Genomic DNA, 22067 nt, shown 5'->3' with positions numbered 1-22067 from the left:
GATCTGGCAATACATTATAGCCGTGAGCAAATTTAAATGACATTTTTTCCTTTAGAAATCAAAATTTTCAGTAAAATACATCAGACAGTTGTGCAACTCTTCAGAAAGACTAAGGGGACCCCCATGCACGATATTTAAAAGAATATTTCATTTTTATTGTTTCACTTTAAGCACTATTAAAATCAGTGCTCCTGAAAAAAATCATCTGTTTTAAAAACAATTTTTTGCATTGATACATGTCCTCTGGGGCAGGACCCCGTCCCCAAACACGTTTTATGGCAATAACTTGCATATATGCCTTTAAAATTAGCACTTTAGATTTTTTATGTTTGTGTCCCATAGACTTTAATAGGGTTCGCATGTCCAAAGAGCTGGGATAGTTAAAGTACATCTGAACTCAAATGTCATATATTGCAGTACGGAGCCCATTAGTTGGGCAATAGTTATTAGTTGGGCAATAGTTAACCTACATTGTAAGTATGAAGCAATTATCCTTCTCAGCAAAGGCGGAGGAATGTATAGGCAAATCAAGGAGAAGTGTCGATATTTTTAGGAATCTGTCACACCACTCGTCATCCCCAGGAGGAGGATATAAGGAGCTCAGTGCAGGAAGAGGAAGCAAATATACTTTAAAAGGAGGACAATTCTTCTCTCCGTACAGAAGAAAGACAGTGTGAGGAACTGGACACTCAAATCTTCCACCATCTTTGCCACTACAAGTCACCCAGGGGACCACAAAGAGCTTGGTGAAAGAAGACTACAGGTGGGTTAAATTGCTGGATTTTTGAGCTCCTGAATTCACCCCAGAAGGAGGGGACTGGAGAGGATATTCCACATGTCTATGAAGGTTCTCATTTATCTAGGTCATGGTATATCTAGTAGTAGTTGGTTCCATTCAATAGACTTGTTCTGTAATGTTGAAGATGCTTCTTAGCTTCTCCAATTTCAGATCTAATGAGTGCCAGGAAGATACCCCAGAAATGATATCCACATCTTAGGACAGGGTTTCTCAATCAGGGTTCCTTCACAGGTTTGCTAGGGGTTTCTTGAGCAATGAGCAAATTTTGCCTCTGACCATCACACTAATGTATCATGAGTTGTAGATATAGTCATTTTTAGCAGTTCTCTGAGACCGCAAAGTTCTTTCAAGGGTTCCTCTTTGTTGAAATGGTTGAGAAACGTTACCTTAGGACAACTTAATAGAACCACCGTGGAATGGGTACATGGGTATTTATTATCTAAGAGCAGAGTAGGAGGTGTGAAAGCGGTGGTACCACCCTGTCCTAGTAACATAACCCCTATTGTTGGTGTCAGGAAGACTGCATAGGTGTTAGTTCCTTAATTTAAATTGGTAAATGTGTGAATTGTTTTCAAATCTCTGTAGTAGAGATGTTAAAATGGCACTATACAGTATGTGGACGAAAGATAGTGACCAGGGTTTCCACCCTGTCCAGGGATGCTGGTCCCAGTTTGACCTAAATAGTCTCTTTCAAGCCTCTTGTGAGCCAATTGTCCTTTCTGTCCCTCGTCACCATCTGTTTTCCACATATAATGCCGTTTTAACATCTCTATCCCTGCAATCTGGCAGAAATTCACAACTATGGCCACGTAAATCGAGGAACTAACACCTGTGAAGGCTTCCTGACAACAACAATGGCGCTATGTAACTAGGACATGGCTCTGTCGTGTCTCTGTCGTGGCTCTGTCGTGTCTCTGTCATGTCTCTGTCATGTCTCTGTCATGGCTCTGTCGTGTCTCTGTCGTGGCTCTGTCGTGGCTCTGTCGTGGCTCTGTCGTGGCTCTGTCGTGTCTCTGTCATGTCTCTGTCGTGGCTCTGTCATGGCTCTGTCGTGTCTCTGTCGTGGTTCTGTCATTTCTCTGTCGTGTTTCTGTCGTGGCTCTGTCATGTCTCTGTCATGTCTCTGTCATGTCTCTGTCGTGGCTCTGTCGTGGCTCTGTCATTTCTCTGTCATGTCTCTGTCATGTCTCTGTCGTGTCTCTGTCGTGGCTCTCTCGTGTCTCTGTCGTGGCTCTGTCGTGGCTCTGTCGTGGCTCTGTCGTGGCTCTGTCGTGGCTCTGTCGTGGCTCTGTCGTGGCTCTGTCGTGTCTCTGTCGTGTCTCTGTCGTGTCTCTGACGTGGCTCTGTCATGGCTCTGTGACCGGATACAAGCTTCCACAGAATGAATACCCTAAGGTAAGGGGGAGGATTTACTGATATAAGAGGAAGCCTTTACATCAGTGCCCCCTTACATTATTGTATTCACTACCCCCTTACATCAGTGGCCCCTCTCAGACTGTCACTGACTTCCTCTCAGGTGCACCGGGCAGGGCTCAATCAGAAAGCTCCAGGTTGGTGGATCTGGTTTTATCCTATAGTCTCCTCTCCACAGTCCACACACGTCTGGCTCCTCCCATAATCTCCATCCCGGAGGCGCTGTCACTCTTGAGTCCTCTCCCTCGGAGACTGCAGACATGAGAAAAGAGATGGTTAGAGGCTGCAGACATGATACAAGGGATGATTAGAGGCTGAATACATGATACAAGGGAAGGTTAGAGGCTGCAGACATGATACAAGGGATGGTTAGAGGCTGCAGACATGATACAAGGGATGGTTAGAGGCTGACGACATGATACAAGGGATGGTTAGAGGCTGCAGACATGATACAAGGGGTGATTAAAGGCTGCAGACATGAGAAAAGAGATGGTTAGAGGCTGCAGACATGATACAAGGGATGATTAGAGGCTGAATACATGATACAAGGGAAGGTTAGAGGCTGCAGACATGATACAAGGGATGGTTAGAGGCTGCAGACATGATACAAGGGATGGTTAGAGGCTGACGACATGATACAAGGGATGGTTAGAGGCTGCAGACATGATACAAGAGATGGTTAGAGGCTGCAGACATGATACAAGGGATGGCTAGAGGCTGAAGACATGATACAAGGGATGGTTTGAGGCTGCAGACATGATACAAGGGATGGTTAGAGGCTGCAGACATGATACAAGGGGTGATTAAAGGCTGCAGACATGATACAAGAGATGGTTAGAGGCTGCAGACATGATACAAGGGATGGTTAGAGGCTGAAGACATGATCCAAGGGATGGTTTGAGGCTGCAGACATGATACAAGGGATGGTTAGAGGCTGAAGACATGATACAAGGGATAGTTAGAGGCTGCAGACATGATACAAGGGATGGTTAGAGGCTGCAGACAGGATACAAGGGATGGTTAGAGGCTGCAGACATGATACATGAGATGGTTAGAGGCTGCAGACATGATACAAGGGATGGTTAGAGGCTGAAGACATGATACAAGGGATGGTTAGAGGCTGCAGACATGATGCAAGGGGTGATTAGAGGCTGCAGACATGATACAGGAGGTGGTCAGAAGATGCACATGGGAAACATGATGTGGACAGAGCATGTGGAAATGATACAGGAGGTCGTTAGACTATGCAGACATGTGGGAGAGCACACAGAGGGGTCAGTCATGTAGAGGAGCACACAGAGGAGTCAGCCATGTAGAGGAGCACAGGGCGGTGAGTTTGGCACACAGGAGACATGGCAGGCAGGACGGTGAGGTCGGCACACAGGAGACATGGCAAGCATGCAGAGCGGTGAGGTAGGCACACAGAAGACATGGCAGGCAGGGCGGTGAGGTTGGCACACAGGAGACATGGTGGGCAGATCGGGTGGTAAGGTTGGCACACAGGAAACATGGCAGGCAGGGCAGTGAGATTGGCACAAAGGAGACATGGCAGGCAGGGTGGTGAGGTTGGCACATACAAGACACATGTCAGGCAGGGTGGTGAGGTTGGCAAATAGACATGGCAGGCAGGGCGGTGAGGTTGGCACACACAGGACACATCAGGCAGGGTGGTAAGGTTGGAACACAGGAAACATGCCAGGCAGGACGGGGAGGTGGGCACACAGGAGACATGGCAGGCAGAGTGGTGAGGTTGGTCCACAGAAGACATGGCAGGCAGGGTGGTGAGATTGGCTCACAGAAGACATGGTAGGCATGCATGGCGGTGAGGTTGGCACACCAGAGACATGGCAGACATGGTGGTGAAGTTGGCACACAGGAGACATGGCAGGCAGGATGGTGAGGTTAGCACACAGGAGCCATTTGGAAGAAAGGGAAAAATGAGCTATGACTAAGCATCTATCCATGATGTGAAACGCATAGCTGGTTTTCCTATTTTCTATGCCCAAGATTTGACTGTTTTTGGATCTTAATCATTTAAATAAAGATGCCCTCAGCGTTGTGCGGCCGTCCAGGATTTTTTCCTTTCTTCCAAATTTGAGCAGAGCCAGCAAGTGCAGGACCGTAATAGGTGGGTCTGGAGCTTTTTGAGCTGCAATTTTTCTTTCACACAGGAGACAAGGCAGGCATGCATGGCGGTGAGGTTGGCACATAGGAGACATGGCAGGCATGCATGACGATGAGGTTGGCACACAGGAGACATGGCAGGCATGCATGGCGGTGAGGTTGGCACACAGGAGACATGGCAGGCATGCATGACGATGAGGTTGGCACACAGGAGACATGGCAGGCATGCATGACGGTGAGGTTGGCACACAGGAGACATGGCAGGCCAGGGGGGTGAAGTTGGCACACAGGAGACATGGCAGGCAGGGCGGTGAACTGTCTTGTGCAAAATCGTATAACAAAATAGGGGGTAGATTTATGGACATTTAATTTTTTTCGTTTTTTTTAGAACCTGATGTTCTCTATATGAATAGTTCACAAATCTCATTGGTTGTCATGTCATCATGGTCATACACAGATCTCTCACAAACCTTTGTAATTGCCATGTCACATTCTCTATTGCAAACGTTGATAAACTTCTATAATTCTATTTCTTTAACCACTTGACCACTGGGCACTTAAACACCCTTAATAACCAGACCAATTTTCAGCTTTCAGTGCTCTCACAATTTGAATGACAATTACTCGGTCATGCAACACTGTACCCATCTGAAATTTTCGTCCTTTTTTTCCCACAAATAGAGCTTTCTTTTGGTGGTATTTGATCACCTCTGCGTTTTTTATTTTTTGTGCTATTAATGAAAAAATACCGAAAATTTTGTAAAAAAAAGCATTTTTCTTCATTTCTATTAAAATTTTTTGCAAATAAGTAATTTTTCTTCATAAATTTGGCCAAAAATGTATACTGCTAAATGTCTTTAGTAAAAATAACCCAAATTAGTGGATATTATTTATTCTGCGTGAAAGTTATAGGGTCTACAAGCTATGGTGCCAATCACTGAAAATGTATCAATTTGATCACAGCTGATGTACTGACAGTCTATCTCATTTCTGGAGACCCTAACAAGCCAGTAATGTACAAAAACCCCCCAAATGACCCCTTTTTGGAAAGTAGACATTCCAAGGTATTTAGTACGTGGCACGGTTAGTTTTTTGAAGTTGTAATTTTTTCCCACAATTCTTTGCAAAATAAAGATTTTTTTTATTTTAATTTTTTTTCACACCAAATTGTCATTTTACCAGGCTATTTCTCTCACACGGCATATACATTCCACAAATGAAACCCCAAAATACATTCTGCTGCTCCTCCTGAGTACGGTGATACCACATGTGTTAGACTTTTACACAGCCTGGCCACATACACAAGTCCAACATTGAAGTAGCAACTTCAGGCGTTCTAGGAGCATAAATTACACATCTAATACCTCAACCACCTATTACACTTATGAAGGCCCTGGAGCACCAGGACAATAGAAACGCCCACAAAGTGACCCCATTTTGGAAAGCTAACACCCAGGTGGGCACTGATGGGCACAGGTGGGCACTGATGGACACAGGCGCCACTGATGGACACAGGCGGCACTGATGGACACAGGCGGCACTGATGGGGCACTGCAGTGGCACAGGTGGCACTGATGGGCGCAGGTGGCACTGATGGGCGCAGGTGGCACTGATGGGCACAGGTGGCACTGATGGGCACTATAGTGACTTTGGTGGCACTGGTGTGGCTCTGGTGGCACTGATTAGCACACAGATGGCACTGGTGGGCACAGGCGGCACTGGTGGGCACAGGCGGCACTGGTGGGCACAGGCGGCACTGGTGGGCACAGGCGGCACTGGTGGGCACAGACGGCACTGATGTGGCACTGCAGTGGCGCAGATGAGCACTGATGGGCACAGATGGCACTGATGGGCACAGGTGGCACTGATGGGCACAGGTGGCACTGATGGGCACAGGTGGCACTGGTGTGGCACTGGTGTGGCACTGGTATGGCACTGGTATGCACTGTAGTGGCACTGGTATGCACTGGGGTGGCACTGGGGTGGCACTGGGGTGGCTCTGCTGGCACAGAGGTGGCACAGAGGTGGCACAGAGGTGGCACAGAGGTGGCAAAGGTGGCACAGGTCGCACAGGTGGCACAGATGTGGCACAGGTGATAGATGGCACTGGTCTGGCACTGGTCTGGCACTGTTCTGGCACTGTTGTGGCACTATTTGGGCACTGCTGGGCACTGCTGGGCACTCACGGTTATTTTTTATTTTCACTGGAATGTTCTCCTCTCCTCTCACGCTGCATCGGTGTGAGGAGAGGAGACTGATGACCTTAGCTTGACCCGGCAAGCCGAATTGTTTACATTTGTGATCGCTCCGTCATTGGACGGAGCGATCACGTGGTAAAGGACCGCTGCCATTGGTCCTTTACCGCGATCCGTGTTGCGCCGGGTCCCGTGAACTCGGCGAGCACGGATGTTCCGGCGTGCGCGCCCCAGGGGGCGCGCACGAACGATTCTCCGGGAGGCCGTTAATTAACGGCCTCTCAGAGATAGCAAACCGACCTATAGCCGTTAATCGGCTATAGGCCGGTTATTAAGTGGTTAATTGTCATGTGAAGTATTACATTGTTAATTGTATAACATTGGTGCGCGCTCCCGCCACAGCCCGCCCCGCTTGCGCATGTGCAGTGTGCTCCAAATCGGCTGACTATGTTCTATCAGAAAGCCGCTACTCATCACACATAATGTCTGGAACGCATCGCAGCCCTGGAATGCACTTTGAATTGCACTGTGCATGCACAGTACGACGAGTAGCGGCTATGTGATAGAACACCTGCAGCTGACTGTCTTCTGACTTGTATCTGACCTCCTTCTGACCTGCAGCTGACAGTCTTCTGATTTGTAGGTGACCTCCTTCCGACCTGCAGCTGACTGTCATCTGACTTGTATCTGACCCCCTTATGACCTGCAGCTGACTGTCTTCTGACTTGTATCTGACCCCCTTCTGATCTGCAGCTGACTGCCTTCTGGCTAGTAGGTGACCGCCTTCTGACCTGCAGCTGACTGTCTTCTGACTTGCAGTTGACCTCCTTTTGAACTGCAGATGACTGACTTCTGGCTTGCAGATGATCTCCTTCTGACCTGCAGCTGACTGTCTTCTGACTTGTAGTTGACCTCCTTCTGACCTGCAGCTGACTGTCTTCTGACTTGTAGCTGACCTCCTTCTGACCTGCAGTTGACTGTCTTCTGACTTGTAGGTGACCTCCTTCTGACCTGTAGTTGACCTCCTTCTGACCTGTAGTTGACCTCCTTCTGACTTGTAGGTGACCTCCTTCTGGTCTGCAGCTGACTGTCTTCTGACTTGTAGGCGACCTCCTTCGGACCTGCAGCTGACTGTCTTCTGGCTTGTATCTGACCTCCTTCTGACGTGCAACTGACTGTCTTCTGACTTGTATCTGACCTCCTTCTGACTTGTAGGTGACCTCCTTCTGACTTGTAGCTGACCTCCTTCTGATATTAAACTGAGCACCTTCTGACCCCACGTTGACCTCCTTAGGGGCTTTTGCATTACCATTGACTTGTATGAAAGAAGTTTTGATGCAAACAAAAGCCTTTGTCCACAGACTCTAATACAAACACAACGGGTCCAACCACATGTGAAAGCCGCTTCACCAGTATCTTTCTGGAGAACATACAAACATAATCACCAGCATCCCTGGTGGGACGTAACCTCTGGACCTTAGTGCTGCAAGGCCAGATGTAAAAAAAAAAAGCTAGCTATTGCCCTGGCTACAATAAGCGTCATTGGCTATCATTTACAGGTTCCCTTTTAAAATGGAAAGCACACGGACTCCTTCTAGTTGAGTCCCAGCGAGATTGCAATGTAATACACTTCCAAACTTCCAAAAATTCCCACTGAGAGAATTCACTGGAATTCTCTCTCTGTCTCAGATGAAACACGTTGCGCTTCCACTATTAATGCCATTGGGGTCTATTTATAAAAATTTGCATAGCCATTCAATGAATCTGCATATACAGTACATTCGTTTTGAGCCATTGGTTACACTTTTTTGCTAATTCCCTCTAGTGTTCTCTAGATTTGTTTCATTGTATCCCTAGCTACAAAAACCTATGCTTTTCCTGTGCTCCTCAGCTCCATCTAGTGACCATAATGTGGTATTTTGCTACCGCAAAATAAAAAAAGGGAACATTTGTTCAGAAGAGAAAATAGCCCAAAGAACGTTCGTTTCTGCCCAATTCACTCCGAACGAATGAAGATGCAGAGTCACTGGACCAATAGCTATGCAAATCTTTTTTTTTTTTTTATTGTAACTAGATCCAGCATTGTCTCCTTATCAGGCATTTATATTTCCTCTTTAATTCTATTTCTCCAGAATTCAACGCCAGTTCAGGTTGGGATTATGAGAAATCACAAAGAGGGTCGCGAGGAGACACCAGGACAAGATGGGGGATGGGCACCCGACCAGAACGCGGGGTCACAAGGCGATAAAGAAACCATAAAGGCAATGGTGTGGACCCCCCTCTACCGGTACTTCAAAATTGGTCAGTTTGTCGACATCGGAGTCGGAAGGGGAGAGAATCGATCTGAGGATGGAACAAAAGCGGTGCCAGGGTCTGGCAAGATGGCGGGCGAAGAGCCAAGAGCACCCATTAATGTGAGTCAAGAGCCTGATCTGATTAATGAAAATACGCAAGGGGCTTCCGGAGATATACATGACAAAGACCCTAGAACAACAATGGGGGTAATGAAGCCAATAGAAGACGCATTATTTAGGCTTCTTCCTCCTCCTCATCGGCCCCAATAGATCTTTATTGAAGATACAAAGAGCGATAGAAGTGCGTTTATTGGATGAAATCTAAACTCCCACCCTTGCTTGAAACCGCCCAATCAGCAGAATTTTTACATTTCCCCTGGAAGCTGACCGGAGCGCGATCACTGTGATCACATGACCAAGAACTCCGCCACACCCGGTGGGGTAAAATCCACTTAAAGGGCCAGCGGGAGGTGGTGGCACGGGGCGGTTAGCCTGCGTGTTATCTACCCGGTTGGTGTAATTGTTTAATTTGATTCCCTAATATTCCTGCAAAATCTTTAACTGGGAGATCCAATGCTATTTAACCATTTGCTTACCGGGGCGCTTTTCACCCCCCCCCCCCCCTCCTGCCCTGGGCGCCAATTTTCAGCTTTCAGCACTGTTGCACTTTGAATGACAATTGAGCGGCCGTGCAACGCTGTGCCCAAATGTTTATCATTTTTATCACACAAATAGAGCTTTCTTTTGGACACATCAGGCAGAGAGGTGAGGTTGGCACACAGAAGACATGGCAGGCAGGGCGGTGAGGTTGGCACACACAGGAAGGGCAGTGAGGTTGGCACACAGAAGACATGGCAGGCAGGGTGGTGAGGTTGGCATACAGGAGACATGGCAGGCAGGGCGGTGAGGTTGGCACACAGGAGAGATGGCAGGCATGCATGGTGGTGAGGTTGGCACACAGGAGACATTGCAGACAGGACGGTGAGGTGGGCACACAGGAGATATGACAAGTAGGCAGAGCAGTGAGGTTGGCACACAGAAGACATGGAAGGCAGGGCAGTGAGGTTGGCACACACAGGACACATCAGGCAGGGTGGTGAGGTTGGCATACAGGAGACATGGCAGGCAGAGTGGTGAGGTTGGCCCACAGAAGTCATGGCAGGCAGGGTGGTGAGGTTGGCACACAGAAGACATGGCAGGCAGGGCGGTGAGGTTGGCACACAGGAGACATGGCAGGCAGGGCAGTGAGGTTGGCACACACAGGACGCATCAGGCAGGGCAGTGAAGTTGGCACACAGGAGACATGGCAGGCAGGGCGGTGAGGTTGGCACACACAGGATACATCAGGTAGGGCAGTGAGGTTGGCACACAGAAGACATGGCAGGCAGGGTGGTGAGGTTGGCATACAGGAGACATGGAAGGCAGGGCGGTGAGGTTATCACACAGGAGACATGGCAGGCAGGGCGGTGAGGTTGGCACACAGGAGACATGGCAGGCAGAGTGGTGAGGTTGGCCCACAGAAGACATGGCAGGCAGGGTGGTGAGGTTGGCACACAGAAGACATGGCAGGCAGGGCGGTGAGGTTGCCACACAGGAGACATGGCAGGCAGGGCAGTGAGGTTGACACACACAGGACACATCAGGTAGGGCAGTGAGGTTGGCACACATGAAGCATGTCAGGAAGGGCGGTGAGATTGGCAAAAAGGAGACATGGCAGGTCAGAGTGGTGAGGTTGGCACACAGAAGACATGGCAGACAGGGCGGTGTGGTTGGCACACACAGGACACATCAGGCAGGGTGGTGAGGTTGGCACACAGGAGACATGGCAGGCAGGGCGGTGAGGTTGGCACACACAGGACACATCAGGTAGGGCAGTGAGGTTGGCACACAGAAGACATGGCTGGCAGGGTGGTGAGGTTGGCATACAGGAGACATGGCAGGCAGGGCGGTAAGGTTGTCAAACAGCAGAAATGGCAGGCAGGGCGGTGAATTTGGCACACAGGAGACATGGTAGGCAGGACGGTGAGGTTGGCACTCAGGAGACATGGCAAGAAGGCAGAGCGGTGAGGTTGGCACACAGAAGACATGGCAGGCAGGGCGGTGAGGTTGGCACAGAGGAGACATGGCGAGCAGGCCGTGTGGTAAGGTTGGCAAACAGGAAACATGGCAGGAAGGGCGGTGAGATTGGCAGAAAGGAGACATGGCAGGCAGGGTGGTGAGGTTGGCACACACAAGACACGTCAGGCAGGGTGGTGAGGTTGCCAAATAGACATGGCAGGCTGGAGCGGTGAGGTTGGCACACACAGGACACATCAGGCAGGGTGTTGAGGTTGGCACACAGGAGACATGGCAGGCAGAGTGGTGAGGTTGGCACACAGAAGACATGGTAGGCATGCATGGCAGGCAGGATGGTGAGGTTGGCACACAGGAGACATGGCAGGCAGGATGGTGAGGTTAGCACACAGGAGGCATTTGGAAGAAAGGGAAAAATGAGCTATGACTAAGCATCTATCCATGATGTGAAACGCATAGCTGGTTTTCCCTATCTTCTATGCCCAAGATTTGACTGTTTTGGATCTTAATCATTTAAATAAAGATGCCCTCAGTGGTGTGTGGCCGTCCAGGATTTCTTCCTTTCTTCCAAATTTGAGCAGAGCCAGCACGTGCAGGACCGTAATAGGGCGGGTCTGGAGCTTTTTGAGCTGCAATTTTCTTTCACACAGGAGACATGGCAGGCATGCATGGCGGTGAGGTTGGCACACAGGAGACATGGCAGGCATGCATGGCGGTGAGGTTGGCACACAGGAGACATGGCAGGCATGCATGGCGGTGAGGTTGGCACACAGGAGACATGGCAGGCCAGGGGGGTGAAGTGTTTTGTGCAAAATCGTATAACAAAATAGGGGGTAGATTTATGGACGTTTAATTTTTTTTGTTTTTTTAGAACCTGATGTTCTCTATATGAATAGTTCACAAATCTCATTGGTTGTCATGTCATCATGGTCATACACAGATCTCTCACAAACCTTTGTAATTGCCATGTCACATTCTCTATTGCAAACCTTGATAAACTTCTATAATTCTATTTCTTTAATTGTCATGTGAAGTATTACATTGTTAATTGTATAACATTGGTGCGCGCTCCCGCCACAGCCCGCCACGCTTGTGCATGTGCAGTGTGCTCCAAATCGGCTGACTATGTTCTATCAGAAAGCCGCTACCCATCACACATAATGTCTGGAACGCATCGCAGCCCTGGAATGCACTTTGAATTGCACCGTGCATGCGCAGTACGACGAGTAGCGGCTATGTGATAGAACACCTGCAGCTGACTGTCTTCTGACTTGTAGCTTACCTCCTTCCGACCTGCAGCTGACTGTCTTCTGACTTGTATCTGACCTCCTTCCGACCTGCAGCTGACTGTCTTCTGACTTGTATCTGACCTCCTTCTGACCTGCAGCTGACTATCTTCTGACTTGTAGTTGACCTCCTTCCAACCTGCAGCTGACTGTCTTCTGACTTGTAGCTGACCTCCTTCCGACCTGCAGCTGACTGTCTTCTGACTTGTAGGTGACCTCCTTCTGAACTGCAGCTGACTATCTTCTGACTTGTAGTTGACCTCCTTCTGACCTGCAGCTGACTGTCTTCTGACTTGTAGCTGACCTCCTTCCGACCTGCAGCTGACTGTCTTCCGACTTGTAGCTGACCTCCTTCCGACCTGCAGCTGACTGTCTTCTGACTTGTAGCTGACCTCCTTCCGACCTGCAGCTGACTGTCTTCCGACTTGTATCTGACCTCATTCCGACCTGCAGCTGACTGTCTTCTGACTTGTATCTGACCTCCTTCCGACCTGCAGCTGACTGTCTTCCAACTTGTATCTGACCTCCTTCCGACCTGCAGCTGACTGTCTTCTGACTTGTAGCTGACCTCCTTCGGACCTGCAGCTGACTGTCTTCTGACTTGTAGCTGACCTCCTTCCGACCTGCAGCTGACTGTCTTCTGACTTGTAGCTGACCGCCTTCTGACCTGCAGCTGACTGTCTTCTGACTTGTATCTGACCTCCTTCTGACCTGCAGATGACTGTCTTCCGACTTGTAGCTGACCTCCTTCTGACCTACAGCTGACTATCTTCTGACTTGTAGTTGACCTCCTTCCGACCTGCAGCTGACTGTCTTCTGACTTGTAGCTGACCTCCTTCCGACCTGCAGCTGACTGTCTTCTGACTTGTAGCTGACCTCCTTTGGACCTGCAGCTGACTGTCTTCTGACTTGTAGCTGACCTTCTTCTGACCTGCAGCTGACAGTCTTCTGACTTGTAGCTGACCTCCTTCTGACCTGCAGCTGACAGTCTTCTGACTTGTAGCTGACCTCCTTCTGACCTGCAGCTGACTGTCTTCTGACTTGTAGCTGACCTTCTTCTGACTTATAGCTGACCTTCTTCTGACATGAAACTGAGCACCTTCTGACCTGAAGTTGACCTCCTTAGCGGCTTTTGCATTACCATTGACTTGTATTTAGCAATGTAATACACTTCCAAACTTCCAAAAATTCGAACTGAGAGAATTCACTGGAATCCTCTCTCTGTCTCAGATGAAACATGTTGTGCTTCCACTATTAATGCCATTGGTGTCTATTTATAAAAATTTGCATAGCCATTCAATGAATCTGCATGTACAGTACATTTGTTTTGAGCCATTGGTTACACTTATTTGCTAATTCCCTCTAGTGTTCTCTAGATTTGTTTCATTGTATCTCTAGCTACAAAAACCTATGCTTTTCCTGTGCTCCTCAGCTCCATCTAGGGACCATAATGTGGTATTTTCCTACCGAAAAATAAAAAACATTTGTTCAGAAGAGAAAATAGCCCAAAGAACGTTCGTTTATTGCCCAATTCACTCCGAACGAATGAACATGCAGAGTCACTGGACCAATAGCGATGCACATCTTTTTTTTTTTATTATTGTAACTAGATCCAGCATTGTCTCCTTATCAGGCGTTTATATTTCCTTTTTCATTCTATTTCTCCAGAATTCAACGCCAGTTCAGGTTGGGATTATGAGAAATCACAAAGAGGGTCGTGAGGAGACACCAGGACAAGATGGGGGATGGGCACCCGACCAGAACGCGGGGTCACAAGGCGATAAAGAAACCATAAAGGCAATGGTGTGGACCCCCCTCTACCGGTACTTCAAAATGGGTCATTTTGTCGACATCGGAGTTGGAAGGGGAGAGAATCGATCTGAGGATGGAACAAAAGCGGTGCCAGGGTGTGGCAAGAAGGCGGGCGAAGCACCAAGAACACCCATTAATGGGAGGCAAAAGCCTCATCTGATTAATGAAAATACGCAAGGGGCTTCCGGAGTTATAGATGACAAACACCCTATGATGACACCGGCGGGAATGGGGTGGGGAATTGGGTGGGGAATGGGGGGGGGAATGGGGGGGGGAATGGGGTGGGGAATGGGGTGGGGAATGGGGTTTGGAATGGGGGCAGCAGGTGTAATAGATTGTGCATTATATAGGATGACTCATCCTCTTCTTCCTCCTCCTCCTTTTTGTCATCATCATCGGCCCCAATAGATCTTTATTGAAGATACAAAGAGCGATAGAAGTGCGATTATTGGATGGAATCTAAACTCCCACCCTTGCTTGAAACCGCCCAATCAGCAGAATTTTTACATTTCCTCTGAAAGCTGACCGGAGCGCGATCACTGTGATCACATGACCAGAAACTCCGCCACACCCGGTGGGGTAAAATCCACTTAAAGCGCCAGCGGGAGGTGGTGGCACGGGGCGGTAAGCCTGCATGTGATCTACCCGGGTTGGTGTAATTGTTTAATCTGATTCCCTAATATTCCTGCAAAATCTTTAACCGGGAGATCCGATGCTATTTAACCATTTGCCTACCGGCTGTCGCACTTTGAATGACAATTGCGCGGTCGTGCAACGCTGTGCCCAAATGTTTATCATTTTTATCACACAAATAGAGCTTTCTTTCTGTGGTATTTAATCGCCACTGGGTGTTTTTTTTTTTTTTTTTTTTTGCTAAAAATACAAAAAAAAGGACCAAAATAAAAAAAAAAAAAAAGGTTTTTCATAGTTTGTTATAAAATTTTGCAATTTTGTAATTTTTCTCCTTCACTGGTGGGCACTGATGAGGAGGCACTAATGGGGTTGCACTGAAGGGCACTGAAAGGCGGCACTAAGAGCCACTGATAGACAGTACTGATAGGTGACACTGATGAGGAGGCACTGATTGGCACTGATTGGCAGCACTGATGGGAACAGATTGGCAGCACTGGTGGGCACTCATTGGCAGCACTAATGGCCACTGATTGGCAGTACTGATGAGCACTGATTGACAGCGCTAATGGGCACTGATTGGCAGCACTTATGAGCACTGATTGGCAGCGCTGCTGGGCACTGATTGGCAGCACTGGTGAGCACTGATTGGCAGCACTGGTGAGCACTGATTCGCAGCGCTAATGAGCACTGATTGGCAGTACTGATGAGCACTGAAGGGCACTGATTGGCAGCACTGGTGAGCACTGATTGGCAGTACTGATGAGCACTGATTGGCAGCACTGGTGGGCACTGATTGGCAGCACTAATGAGCACTGATTGGCATCACTGATGTAAACTGATTGGCAGCACTAATGAGCACTGTTTGGCAGTACCGATGAGCACTGATTGGCAGTGCTAGTGGGCACTGATTGGCAGCACTAATGAGAACTGATTGGCAGCACTGGTGGGTACTGATTGGCAGCACTAATGAGCACTGTTTGGCAGTACTGATGAGCACTGATTGGCAGCACTGGTGGGCATAGATTGGCAGCACTGGTGGGCACTGATTGGCAGTACTGATGAGCACTGATTGACAGCACTGGTGGGCACTGATTGGCAGTACTGATGAGCACTGATTAGCAGCACTAGTGGGCTCTGCTGGAACTGCACTGCCAATCACAAAACTGATAACCATTTCCCCCGATTATCAGTGTAGATGTCCCTTTAACACAAGACGGTTATCAGCTCTCCTCTCCCCATGCTCTCAGCGTGAGGAAAGGAATGCCGATGACTGGCTTGTGTTTACATCCTGTGATTGGCTGTCACTGGACTTGATTGGCCCTTTACTCTGATCTGTGTTCAGCTGTGTCGTAAGGACGCAGCGATCACAGTGCGCTCCGCCTGCATGCCGCAGGGGGTGCACAGGCAGCTGGATCACAGGAGAACCTCCATGTAGCCCCCCCCCGGCAGAGTATGCCCGCACTGTAGTCGTCTTTTAGCTATAACGTGGGCGGGAACTGGTTAACCGCCCGCCGACCACTCACAGTAAATATACTGAAAGCGGGCAGAAGGTGGAGACACGGAAATGTACATTGTGCGTTGCCGGCTTGCTTCCGAGTTTGGGGCGCACATGCGAGCCGCGCTGTGATTGGACGCAGCACGAGTTTGGCGGCAGATTTCAGCCGGTGATTTTGGCTGAAGTCAGCCTATCGGCTTGTGTCCAATCACAGCGCAGAGCTCTGTGTTTACAAAACGCACGAGACTCTGTGTGCTGTGAACAGCGATCTGGCTGTTTCTTCTCCCTGAAAAGAATGGAGAAGAAAGAGGCAGCACACATTACACACCCTGCAGCTTGCTGGGCACCCAGTTAACCCCTTCCCAGCCAGTGTCATTAGTACAGTGACAGTGTATAGTATTATCACTGATCACTGTACTCATGTCACTGGTGATGTCGGCGTCAGTTAGCGTCCCTCTCAGATTTGTCAGTTAGTGCCAGATTTCCTGCCACCCTATCACAATCCCACTATAATTCGCTGATCACCACCGTTACCAGTATTGTATCATAGCGGCGTACATTTGTAGACCCTATGACTCACAGAAACCAATTATTATACATTTATTGGGATTTTTTTTTTCATCAAAAATATGTATCAGAATACATTTTGGCCAGTGAATTTATGAAGAAATTTGACTTTATTAGATATGTTTTATAACAGGAAACAGGCGCAGCGCTAAGAGGGAGCTGAGCTGAGATGACCAGGCCTGGGGTCTGATTCACAGGCGCTCCCCTTTTCTTTAATTCATAGCTCATGATCAGGGCTCTGAGTAAGACTTTTGACGAAACGCGTTAGGCTCTTAAATGTCGATAAAGACTTCAACAATGGATTTTGCTGACTCCTCTCCTTGTTTTATGCTGCTTATAGGTATGTGGGGGACACATGAAGCCAGAGCACCAGCCATGCTCATTGTTTTCTAATGTTATAAAACAGAAAGCAGAAAATATCGGGGTGATGGACTGGCCAAGCATGTCTCCAGACCTAAACCCCATTGATCATCTGTGGGACATCCTCAAACGGAAGGTGGAGGAGCGCAAGGTCTCCAACATCCACCAGCTCCGTGATGTCATCATGGGGGAGGGGAAGAGGACTCCAGTGACAACCTGTGAAGCTCTGGTGACCTCCATGCCCAAGAGGGTTAAGGCAGTGCTGGAAAATAATAGCGGCCACACAAAATATTGACACTTTGGGCCCAATTTGGAGATTTTCACTTAGGGGTGTACTTACTTTGGTCGCCAGCGGTTTAGACATTAATGGCTGTGTGTTGAGTTATTTTGAGGGGACAGGAAATTTACACTGTTATACAAGCTGTACACTCACTACTTTACATTGTAGACAAGTGTCATTTCTTCAGTGTTGTCACATGAAAAGATAGAAGAAAAGATTTACAATGATGTGAGGGGTGTACTTACTTTTGTGAGATACTGTATGTGGATTATAATCTGGTCCCAGAAGGTAGATATTTTGGAGCGGCTCCACATTGTAGTAGTGTGGGTGGTTCGGTGTGACGCCAGAACAGGCTGAGGGATCAATCGAGAAGGTAGAAGATAGCAGAGGAGTCCGGCGAGAAGACCCCCGAAGACGGAAGACCCCCGGAGCTGTGTAATAAACTATTTTTACCCTGTGTTGTGTTTTTTTTGTACTTTTTTTCACAGGTGAATGGGTAGGGGTACATTGTACCCCATACTCATTCACATAGGGTGGGGGGCCGGTATCCGGGGCCCCCTTATTAAAGGGGGCTCCCGGATTCCGATAAGCCCCCCACCCGCAGACCCCGACAACCAACGGCCAGGGTTGTCGGGAAGAGGCCCTTGTCCTCAACAACATGGGAACAAGGTGCTTTGGGGTGGGGGGGCGCGTGGCCCCCCCTTCCCCAAGGCACTCCCCATGTTGAGGGCACGCGGCCTGGTACGGCTCAGAAGGGGGGGGGCGCTCGCTCGTCCCCCCCTTTCCTGGCCAGCTGGGTAGCGTGCTCGGACAAGGGTCTGATGTGGACCTGGGGGGGAACCCCCACGCTGATTTTTTCGGCGTTGGGGTTCCCCTTTAAGTCCCGCGAAGGAGACGTCGCTGGCCCCGCCTACCTGGAGACCCACTCGAAATGAGCGGACTTTTCTCCGGGCGGGAAAAGTCCGTTCATTTCAAAAGTACGGCGGACTGGCATACGCACGGCCGGATTGTCCGCCGAAATGCGAGTCCGGCGGGAAGATTGGAGTGCAAAACTACTTTCTAAGTCCGCCGTACTTTCGGGTCAAAAAAGTCTGCCGGAGGCTACACACGGGGGGATTGTCTGGCGGACTTGAGTTTGCCGGACTTTTCCACCCGATTGTTTGATCGTGTGTACGCGGCATAAGCGATCATTTTTTCTGATCACTGCATTAGTGTCACTGGTGCTGCTAGGAAGCTAGTTTTTTTTTTAGGTTCACCGCCAGGTTTTTATAGCGTTAGGTACCCCGATATATAACCTAATAAAGGTTTTAACCCCTTGATTGCATCTAGAGTTAACCCTTTCACCAGCGATCACTGTATAAGTGTCACTGGTGACGCTGGTTAGCCAGTCAGTTATTTAGTTATTTAGGTCCCCCCATCAGGTTTTTATATAGCATCAGGTACCCCCATATAAATACCCAATAAAGGTTTTAACCCCCTGATTGCCCCTAGTTAACCCTTTCACCAGTGATCACCGTATAAGTGTTACGGGTGACGTAGTGTCCTGCTGCCACCAAGAAGAAGACAAAGGCAGGCCCATCGTTTCCATAGTGCCCTTCCTGCAGAATTCGCCAATCCTGATTGGGTGCCCACCACTTCTGCAGCAGCAGTACTTCCCCCATTCACTGCCCAACCCGGTATTCAGGTGGATACAGATGATTTTACGCCACTTGATTTTTATTCACTGTATTTCACAGAAGATCTCTATAGATCTATTGTGGACCAAACTAATTTATATGCTGGTCAACATAGCGTCGCTAATCCCCAGTTGCCTTCCCTTGCCAGAGATTGGAAACCAGTTACGGTTTCCGAATTTAAGACCTTTCTGGGCCTTTCCCTCAACATGGGCACACATAAATTCATGACGTTGCGGGCTTATTGGTCCACGCATCCGACTGACCACATGCCCGTGTTCTCTAACTCCATGTCCAGGAAACGATACGAGCAGATCTTGCGGTTCATGCACTTCAATGACAATGAACTTTGCCATCATCGTGGAGACCCTGAATACGATCGGCTCTACAAAATTCGGCCCCTCATAAATCACTTCGACCAACGTTTTGCAGACTTGTTTACTCCCCATAAAGTTGTCTGCGTTGATGAGTCCCTGATTAAGTTTACTGGTCGCTTGTCATTCAAACAATACATTCCCAACAAGCGTACCAGATACGGGGTCAAGCTCTATAAGTGCTGTGACAGGGCCAGAGGCTATACATGGAGCTTTATGGTTTATGAGGGTAAAGATAGTCACGTAGAGCCGGAGAACTGCCCTGACTACATAGGAAGCGCTGGCAAGATAGTGTGGGACATGGTGTCACCCTTGTTCGGAAAGGGGTACCACTTGTACGTGGACAATTATTACACCAGCGTGCCACTGTTTAGTCATTTGTTTGATCAGCAGATTGGAGCATGTGGCACCGTGCGACCTAATCGCCGGGGCTTTCCCCAGCGGCTTGTAGATTCCCGTCTTAGGCTGGGGGAGAGAGCCTGCTATCGGTGTAATAATTTGCTCGCTATGAAGTGGAGGGATAATAAGAATGTTTTCATTCTTACCTCCCTTCATGCAGACACGAAGGTCCAAATTCATACGGCGACTGGTATTGTGGAGAAACCCCTCTGTGTCCACGAATATAACAAAAATATGGGAGGGGTGGACCTCAATGACCAGTTGTTGGCGCCGTATCTAGTTGCCCGTAAGGCCAGACGCTGGTACAAAAAAGTGTCTGTTTACTTATTTCAGTTGGCTTTGCTGAATGCTTTTGTGCTATACAAAGCTTCAGGCGGGACATTAACCTTTCTTTTCTTCCAGAGAGAGGTTGTTACAGAGCTTCTGTATCCAGAGGGTTCTGCACCTCCCCATTCCCAACCAAATGCAGTAAGCCGGCTGCATGAGAGGCATTATGCTTATGCCCTCCCGAGTACCCCTACCCAACGAGCCCCCCAAAGAAGATGTCGTGTCTGTACCAAGCGTGGATATAGGCGTGACACCCGTTCTTATTGTCCACGCTGTCCTAGCAATCCTGGTCTTTGCCTTGGTGAGTGTTTTGAACGCTACCACACACTAGTGAAGTATTAGCGTAGGGTACAGCATTTCACAGGCTAGGCACACTTACACAGGGTCTCCCAATATGCCATCGCATTTTGAGAGACCCGAAATGTTACAGTTGTTACAGTTTACAGTTCAAAAAAAAAGTGTAAAAAAAACAAAAAAATAAAAAAAAAAGTAAAATAAAAAAAAAACAAAAAAAATATAAAATATAAAAACCAAAAATAGTTGTCGTCGTTTTATTGTTCTCCCCCTCTCTCTTCTCTCAAATTTTTTTATACTTTACTGTTTACTGTGTTTTATTGTTAAAAAATGTTTTTGTTTTCAGGTACACCATTCAGCTGCAGCGTGGATTTATTTATCTTGACAGCAATAGCGTTTGCTCCCACGATACATAAAGCCGTGACTCCAGTGCTGTAGAAGGTGATTTCACCACCACAGTTAAAAAAAAAAGAGCATATATGCCGAAGCATGGGGGCAGCAGGGGAGGAGGAGCGATTTTTCTCCTAATGCCACGTACATACGGTCAAAATTCTGACGGAGGGCTTGCCCGTGGAAAAGTTTGTCCATGTGTACGCGGCATAACTTTTTTGCGGGAGGATGCCCCCATGCTTTGGCATATATATATATTTTAGGCACAGGTTGTGTTAAAAAATGTTTTATTTTTTTACTGTTTTTTTTGGCATTTGCTTTGCAGGTATGGTATGGTTTTACTGTTATACTGTAATGTTACTTTGTTTTAACGTTAACCATAATTTGCTTAGCAGGTGCGCCATTCAGTTGCAGTGCGGATTTATTTATCTTGACAGCAACAGCGTTTGCTCCCACGATACATAAAGCCGCGACTCCAGCGCTGTAGGAGGTGATTTCACCACTACAGTTAACAAAAAAGAGCATATATGCCCGAAGCATGGGGGCAGCAGGGGCGGAGGAGCGATTTTTCTCCTAATGCTGCGTACATATGGTCAAAATTCTGACGGAGGGCTTGCCCGTGGAAAAGTTTGACCGTGTATACGCGCCATAACTTTTTTGCGGGAGGATGCCCCCATGCTTCGGCATATATAAATGGTGCATGTATGTCCATCATTAGAAGTGGGTGGATGAAGGGAGGTATTCTAATGATGGGCATACCCACCGATCAATCTCTTTTTTTTCCCACAGCCAACATGACTCTCAGCAAATAGCTTGGGGTGTCTACTTTCCAAAATGGGGTCATTTGGGGGGGTTTTGTGCTATTTTGGCATTTTATGGCCTTCGAAACTGTAATAGGTAGTGAAGAGTGAAATCAAAAATTTGCGTCCTTAGAAATCCAGAAGGTGGCGATTGGTTTTCGGGGCCCCGTACGCAGCTAGGCTCCCAAAAAATCCCACACATGTGGTATCCCTGTACTCAGGAGAAGCAGCAAAATGTATTTTGGGGTGCAATTCCACATATAACCATGGCATGTCTGAGCAATATATCATTTAGTGACAACTTTTTGTAAAAAAAAAAAATATTTTAATTTTTTGTCATTATTCAATCCCTTGGGACAAAAAAAATAAAAAATTCAATGGGCTCAACATGGCCCTCAGCAAATAGCTTGGGGTGTCTACTTTCCAAAATGGGGTCATTTGGGGGGAGGGGGTTGTGCCATCTTGGCATTTTATGGCCT

At 48.2% G+C, this 22067-nt stretch overlaps 1 protein-coding gene across 1 annotated transcript; it reads left to right on the top strand.

The window, feature by feature from the left end:
* Window positions 1–601: 601 nt before the first annotated feature.
* Window positions 602–16843, top strand: LOC143998127 (uncharacterized). Its single transcript, XM_077493870.1, has 4 exons — window positions 602–763; window positions 8664–8945; window positions 13853–14229; window positions 16825–16843. Exons 2-4 carry the CDS (start codon window positions 8691–8693, stop codon window positions 16841–16843), a joined length of 651 nt encoding a protein of 216 aa, XP_077349996.1. The 5' UTR covers window positions 602–763; window positions 8664–8690.
* Window positions 16844–22067: the final 5224 nt, after the last annotated feature.

Source organism: Lithobates pipiens, unplaced genomic scaffold (genome assembly GCF_037356315.1).
Source record: "Lithobates pipiens isolate NorthernLeopardFrog02 unplaced genomic scaffold, aLitPip1_a1.2 Scaffold_19, whole genome shotgun sequence".
NCBI lineage: Eukaryota > Metazoa > Chordata > Amphibia > Anura > Ranidae > Lithobates > Lithobates pipiens.
Note: the sequence above shows the minus strand (reverse complement) of the source record. Positions and strands in the feature narration are given on the sequence as shown.

What these genes read in the sequence shown, in the direction of transcription:
- LOC143998127 (XM_077493870.1), top strand. Translation starts at nt 8,691, where the DNA reads ATGAGAAATCACAAAGAGGGTCGCGAGGAGACACCAGGACAAGATGGG. An exon ending in AGCCAAGAGCACCCATTAAT is followed by an intron (nt 8,946 to 13,852) that starts GTGAGTCAAGAG and finishes CTATTTCTCCAG; the next exon opens with AATTCAACGCCAGTTCAGGT.